Source organism: Mytilus edulis, chromosome 7 (genome assembly GCF_963676685.1).
Source record: "Mytilus edulis chromosome 7, xbMytEdul2.2, whole genome shotgun sequence".
NCBI lineage: Eukaryota > Metazoa > Mollusca > Bivalvia > Mytilida > Mytilidae > Mytilus > Mytilus edulis.
In genome coordinates, this window is record NC_092350.1 from 91,206,222 (window position 1) to 91,213,964 (window position 7,743).

General features: G+C 34.5%; 1 protein-coding gene across 1 annotated transcript; it reads left to right on the forward strand.

The window, feature by feature from the left end:
* Positions 1–3,491: 3,491 nt before the first annotated feature.
* Positions 3,492–6,784, forward strand: LOC139483498 (putative nuclease HARBI1). Its single transcript, XM_071267519.1, has 4 exons — positions 3,492–3,766; positions 3,858–4,036; positions 5,603–5,889; positions 6,593–6,784. The coding sequence occupies exons 1-4, from the start codon at positions 3,492–3,494 to the stop codon at positions 6,782–6,784; spliced, it is 933 nt and encodes a 310-aa protein (XP_071123620.1).
* Positions 6,785–7,743: the final 959 nt, after the last annotated feature.

The window sequence follows — 7,743 nt, forward strand, 5'->3', positions numbered from 1 at the left end:
TATGTTTACAGGAGTAATGCCTCTTGGAAATAACAGGCTATTTACAATCATTGACCATGATAAGCAATACAAGATCAATAGAATATGTTTACAGGAGTAATGCCTCTTGGAAATAACAGGCTATTTACAATCATTGACCATGATAAGCAATACAAGATCAATAGAATATGTTTACAGGAGTAATGCCTCTTGGAAATAACAGGCTATTTACAATCATTGACCATGATAAGCAATACAAGATCAATAGAATATGTTTACATGAGTAATGCCTCTTGGAAATAACAGGCTATTTACAATCATTGACCATGATAAGCAATACAAGATCAATAGAATATGTTTACAGGAGTAATGCCTCTTGGAAATAACAGGCTATTTACAATCATTGACCATGATAAGCAATACAAGATCAATAGAATATGTTTACAGGAGTAATGCCTCTTGGAAATAACAGGCTATTTACAATCATTGACCATGATAAGCAATACAAGATCAATAGAATATGTTTACAGGAGTAATGCCTCTTGGAAATAACAGGCTATTTACAATCATTGACCATGATAAGCAATACAAGATCAATAGAATATGTTTACAGGAGTTATGCTTCTTGGAAATAACAGGCTATGTACAATCATTGACCATGATAAGCAATACAAGATCAATAGAATATGTTTACAGGAGTTATGCTTCTTGGAAATAACAGGCTATGTACAATCATTGACCATGATAAGCAATACAAGATCAATAGAATATGTTTACAGGAGTTATGCTTCTTGGAAATAACAGGCTATTTACAATCATTGACCATGATAAGCAATACAAGATCAATAGAATATGTTTACAGGAGTTATGCCTCTTGGAAATAGATATTTTGTTTGGAAAATTGCAAACCACAGTGACACATGTTTAAATTTCTTGTAGATTATGTATAATTTATGAAAAAGGTTAAAAGAATATACATATTTTTTGTACTTTATGCTTTTTAACAGCAAATGTATATATCCATCATTTGTCAAAGTACATTGAAACACTGTTCTTTTATTCAATGCATGAAGTATGGATGGTTAACACAAATTACAGCATGTTATGTTCATGAGATAATCTTGCCTCTAAATGTTGTATTTTAACAATTTGCCTATGAAACAGCAAATCAAGATTTAATAAACAGGAGTTAATGCCTAAATGTTTTTATGGCCCCACCGGTGCCATATAGTTTTACCGTTGTCCGTAATTCTGTCATTCCGTCATTCCGCAACAGACCATTATACAGAGTTTTTTTCTAAATGTCTTCAGATATTGGGCTGAATTTTGGTATGTAAATTAACCATGATGAGTTACAGATCAAGTTTAAGTTTTGTTCTGCTCTGCTAATTTTGGGCGAAATTACGGGCTTCGGACTTTGATAAATTTTTAAAAATCACAGTTATACAGGCTTTTTTCTAAACTCTTTCAGATATTGGGATGATTTTTGGCATGTGAGTTAACCAACATGAGTTACAGATCAAGTTTAAGTTTTGTTCTGCTCGGCTAATTTTTCCGAAATTACAGTCTATGGACTTTGATAAATTGTTGAAATTAATGTCAGTCATACAGACTTTTAAAGGCCTCTATATTTAAAGACTACCATCATGTTTTTGTGCACATTTGTTATTGAAATTGCAGATTTTTCAACTTTTTGAGACGGGGCCATTCGTGACGCTTTGACACATCTATTTTGTGTCGAGCCTGCAACTTTAGTTGCAGAAAGCTCGACATAGGGATAGTGATCCGGCGGCGGCGGCGGTGTTAGCTCACTTCTTAAAAGCTTTATATTTTAGAAGGTGGAAGACCTGGATGCTTCATACTTTGTAAAATTGAGAATGGAAATGGGGAATGTGTCAAAGAGACTACAACCCGACCAAATAAAAAACAACAGCAGAGGGTCACCAACAGGTCTTCAATGTAGCGAGAAATTCCCGCACCCGGAGGCGTCCTTCAGCTGGCCCCTAAACAAATATATACTAGTCCAGTGATAATGAACGCCATACTAATTTCCAAATTGTACACAAGAAACTAAAATTAAAATAATACAAGACTAACAAAGGCCAGAGGCTCCTGACTTGGGACAGGCGCAAAAATGCGGCGGGGTTAAACATGTTTATAGATGCCTCATGTTGCGAGGTTTCCGTCAGTCACATGTCCAATGTCCCTGACCTCATTTTCATGGTTCAGTGACTACTTGAAAAAAAAGTTCAGATATTTTGTAATGTTAAATTCTCTCTTATTATAAGTAATAGGATAACTATATTTGGCATGTGCGTACATGTACCTTGCAAGGTTCTCATGCCCGTCAGACAGTTTTTACTTGACCTTGACCTCATTTCATGGATCAGTGAACACGGTTAAGTTTTGGTGGTCAAGTCCATATCTTGGATACTATAAGCAATAGGTCTAGTATATTTGGTGTATGGAAGGACTGTAAGGTGTACATGTCCAACTGGCAGGTGTCATCTGACTTTGACCTCATTTTCATGGTTCAGTGGTTAAAGTTAAGTTTTTGTGTTTTGGTCTGTTTTTCTTATACTGTATACAATAGGTCTACTACATTTGGTGTATGGAATGATTGTAAGATGTACATGTCTAGTGGGCAGGTGTTATCTGACCTTGACCTCATTTTCATGGTTCAATGGTCAAAGTTAAGTTTTTGAGTTTTGGTCTTTTTTCTAATACTATATGAAATAAATCAACTATATTTGGTGTATAGAAATATTTTATGATCTATATGTCAGTCGCTCAGGTTTTTTTTTACCTTGACTTCATTTTCACGGTTCATTGCTCAGTGTTAAGATTTTGTGTTTTGGTCTGTTTTTCTTAAACTATAACCAATAGGTCAACTATATTTGTTGTATGGAAGAATTGTTAGCTGTACATATAGCTGCCTGGCATGGTTCATCTAACCTTGACCTCATTTTCATGGTTTATTGGTCAATGTTTAGTTTTCTTGGTTAATGTTAAGTTTATGTAACAGTTGTAATAAAGCTATATATTGAGGACTATCAACATAATATCAATGATTAGTAAAGAAGGCGAGACATTTCAGCGTGTGCACTCTTGTTTAAACTTTAGACAGCACTTTACAGTCTGTGCCAAACTGTTTGAGGGTCTGAAAAAGAAATTTAAACTTTTCATCTGTATACATTGTACATGTATTCAACCTAAAAAAACGTAGAAGTTCTGTCTATCTGAATGGGATACACTGCAGAATAGTTAATTTTATTTGAGAAGTTCATAATATACATATATTTATAATTTTCACTGTTCTTCTTTCTGGACCCAGTTGTTCAACTCTCGGTTAAATTTTAACCAAGGGTTAAACATCATAACCCTTGGTTATTTTCTGTTTTTCATCCTGTGGTTAAATTTAACCCTCTGTTAAAGCATTAGTTAAACCGGATATATTAAACCCACCTTTAGGGGCTGGGTTAAATATTTAACCTAGAGTTAAAAGTTTTAAAATGGCAGCACCTGTTTTTAATATTCCAAATGTTAAAGTAAGAAAACCGCGAGTATTTCGGGGAGGAAATAATCTCACAAACTTAACAGAAAGAGAAATGAGAGAGAGATATAGATTTGGGAGGGAGACCTGTGATTTTTTAGTGGATCTACTTGGAAAAAACCTGCAACGAGGAACTATGAAAAAGACCGCACTGACAGTAGAGGAGCAGTTGTCTATTGCCCTAAGATTTTATGCAAGCGGGGCATTTCTTCAAGTGATTGGTGATACCTTGGGGTATGACAAGTCAACAGTATGCAGAGCCGTGGATGATGTTACAAATGCCATACTAGCCAGAAAAAAAGGATTTTATATCTTTTCCAACCAGTAAAGCTGACATTGATGAGGTCAAGTTAGGTTTTCATGAACAAGCTAATTTCCCACATGTCGTAGGATGCATTGACTGTACCCATGTACGAATCCAGAGGCCAACCGAAGATGAACCTGCTTTCGTCAACAGAAAGAACTTTGCCAGTATCAATGTTCAAGCCGTATGTAATCATGAAGGTAAGCCTGTCAAAGTACTTTAATTTGTTTAAGGTTTATTTAAATTTCGGACCTCGGGATTTCATGTTTTTAAGCCCAGCTATCGGGATCAGGACCCCTCCCACCCCCCCCTCCCCTATAGTGTTTTAATTGTTTTACTGTTCGGCTTGGCTAGACATTAGGATTTAAAGGAATGACGTAAAGCTTCTTTCAGAGTTTACCATAAAGACCAAGCACTTAAAAAATTATAACTTTTGTACTAAATATATTAAAAGTATGGAATTGTCAAAAACAAGAAAAATGTAGTGCGCATGCTGTTATAGATTACACCAAAGAAAATATCATCTTGTACCTTTGATCGTAACCTGTAACGTAAACTTACAAAGAAGAAAAAGGGTGCTCTCTAACATGACCGCGTTTATGTCTAAAAATAGAAACTCGAAACCCGGAAGAAAATCATCATCACAGATTAAGTTTAGCTCAGCATTAAATCGTATGTTGATCATCAGTCACTTTTTGGTATGGTGAATAGATGTATGGTGAAAAGATGTTCATTTTTTTAATTTGTTTTACGCTCCATTTTAGGGGAGAGATTATTTTGATATTTATTTAGGGGGAGGGGGGAGGGGGGTCATTAGGAAAACACTTTGTCTGTTTTGAATATTGTTTAAGAATAGCGAAATAATTTAAAAAAAAAACCCACATTCATAGAATGTAATGTATTCCAAATAATTATGACGTCTTGAAAGGCTATTATGTTTTTTGTTACGCCTTTCAGACTAGGCGTAACAGAAAAATAATAAATTAGCCTTTCAAGACGACATCACTAGACTAAATGTAATGTAAAAAGGAAACTACTGGAAAGAAAACGTCAATTCATAGTTTGACGTAATACATAATCAAAGGTATTGTATATGTGGTTATGTTCTGCAGTGGCGAATCCAGGGGGGGGGAGGGGGGGGGAGGGGGGGTTCTAGTAGAGATGCACATGTTCAATGTTCAATATGAGTGGATTTTTTTTACTTTAATTTTTATTTCAAACATACGTGAAACTAGTGTTAACTTAATCATACAAACAAATAATTGCTATATGATATACACACAAAACCTTTTCGTTTTTATTTATTTATGTTTTTTTCAGCAGGGGCGGATCCAGCCATTTTAAAAAGGGGGGGGTTCCTAACCCAGGACAAAGGGGGGGGGTTCCAATTAAATGCATTGATCGTCCAAAAAAAAGGGGGGTTCCAGCCCCCGGAACCCCCCCCCCCCCCCCTCTGGATCCGCGCCTGTTCAGGTATGAGGCTGTAAACCCTTTCTTATTGTATCATTTTCGAGTCTCGTATTGATGTGTCTTAGTTTCTATGATTGTATTTATTACATTACCCTGGAAAACGTTCAATGTTAATGTCTATTTGAAAATAAATATTATCTATTAATGTCGCACTGTGCACATGTTCCTTATTCCAACTTTATCGACTGCATTGAACAAATGTATACTGAAAAGGCCAATAAAATGAAGGGGAAATTAGTAGTGCATGTTTTTAATGGATGATAATAATAATAATGATACTTATTTCCGTTTTGTAGGAAAGTTTACTCAGATCACTGCAGATTGGCCTGGATCAGTTCACGATTCTCATATTTTTAAGACTTCATCAATCTGCAAACACCTTGAGGATAACCACAAAGGCCTTGTAGATGGTGTTCTGCTTGGTGACAGCGGTTACATGTGTCGTCCATTCTTATTGACCCCTTACAACAACCCACAGGAACCACACCAAGAAAGATTTAATGGTAGTCATGTCTCAACAAGATCTCTTATCGAGAGAACCTTTGGAGTCTGGAAAGGGAGATTTCATGTTCTTCACTCAGAGGTATTGTATTCTGTCTTCTAGTTTTTCATTTTAAAATGCAATGTGCAACACATGTCCTTTGGTGTCAGTGTATTGGTATTGAATGAATGTTATTATGAATGATGTTTCTTGTTCTGTATATAAACTAACAGCCACAGGCTAACATACTGCCTTCAACAATGAATAAAGCCAATATTCCATACTCAGCTATAAAAAGCCCCGAAACTGGTCTTTGGGGGGAGGGGACTTTTGTTGCTTGATAATTCGGTGTGAGTCAAGACTCAATGTTGAAGGACGTATGCTTAACCTAGAATTGCTTACTTTAACTATACATTGTATCTTGGGTTTAGCGTTCACACTCTTATGTCATCTACTTATTCATATTAATAAAAAGAAATTACATGGCCTACCTATTGTAGGAATTGTAAACTTTTTTCGTTCTGAACATACATGAAATATTCGCCATTGAACTTAAAGCGAACAACCATCATACAAACATTTTTTATAAATCTGCACTCACCTTGTCTTTATACACAAGGCGCAATGAATAGCATATATCCGTATTTTCTAACTAATTTTATTCGTTCTGGGATAGTCACATGTTAAACTATACTATATATAAAAAGCCTTTTTTTGAACTATGTCAGATGATGGAGAGGTCGAAACTTACTCAAATTTAAAAATCATGTAACACTAAACACTATTTTCTTCTATTATTTTGTAGATCAGAATGAAGCCAGATAAGGTGTGTCGCGTAATAGGTGCATGTGCTGTACTTCACAATATAGCTGTTTTGAGGAAAGATCCACTTGATGAGACACCATGCAACAATCCACCACCTGTTCCAGTGAATGCATACAATGGACCTCAAGATGGAAAAAGTGTCAGGGACTACATCGCAAGATCATTCTTTTGACCCATATATTTGACAACTTTATATTTCATTCAAAATGAATTCAAAAAGAAATTATAAAACTTAATAAGCATATTTAATATACATTTAACATCCAACAGACTTTTTCTGGTCAATGAAACAGTCATTTAGTGTACTTGAAAATAAAATATTTTCTCTTATTGAAATATTCATGAATGCGTTCTACTGATGGACATTTACACGATCAACAACCACAAATGTTGTAAAAATTTTAAGACTGCATTTTTTTTTTTATCATTTTTGACAAATTGATATTGTGATGATTGAATAATATACAGTATAATTTTAAAAGTTTTGATTGTAAATCAGTAAAAATTTACTTTAACTGTTGGTGATGCATTGCAGAAAATGTTTCTTCTTAAATGCAGACATTTCTCACAAAATTTAAATGTGAATATATTAAAATAGTATAACAATTTAGAACAATCAAATCACAGTCTTTTTTTAACAGCAGCTTATATATTCAGCAAGCTTCCTAGAAGCAACTGATTAACAGATGGTGAAACCGGAATAGATGGATTCCGTTTCATATATTTCAATAAATCAATTTGCAAGTCTTATCTTTCAATTTCTTTGTCTTGCTTTACCAATTCCTTCTCATACATTTTACACTGCATATCAAAAACATCTTCCTGCGTTTTCCGTCTTTTCGTCGGTTGTTTGTTGCCTCCTTTCCTGTTACAAAATAGTCAAATATAAATTTTACCTCACTTTCCCATGAATCATTATTGGTAATTTTGGTGTTTGATAACTTTTTTATATGTAAGCATTTTCACATGTTTACTGTTTTACTCAATGTATGTTTAATACTTCAGTTTTATGTCATTTAGGCTTTTCACTTCAATTTTGAGAATACTATTTTGTTATCATTCAAGATAATGCCTTTGACACAATCAGTTGTCGATGTTTCTGTAAATATGCTAGGAAGGAAAATATACTTG

Coding starts and splice junctions, on each gene's coding strand:
- LOC139483498 (XM_071267519.1), top strand. CDS start 3,492: ATGGCAGCACCTGTTTTTAATATTCCAAATGTTAAAGTAAGAAAACCG. Junction 3,767..3,857: donor GTGATTGGTGATACCTTGGG/GTATGACAAGTC, acceptor TTTTCCAACCAG/TAAAGCTGACATTGATGAGG. Junction 5,890..6,592: donor TTCATGTTCTTCACTCAGAG/GTATTGTATTCT, acceptor ATTATTTTGTAG/ATCAGAATGAAGCCAGATAA.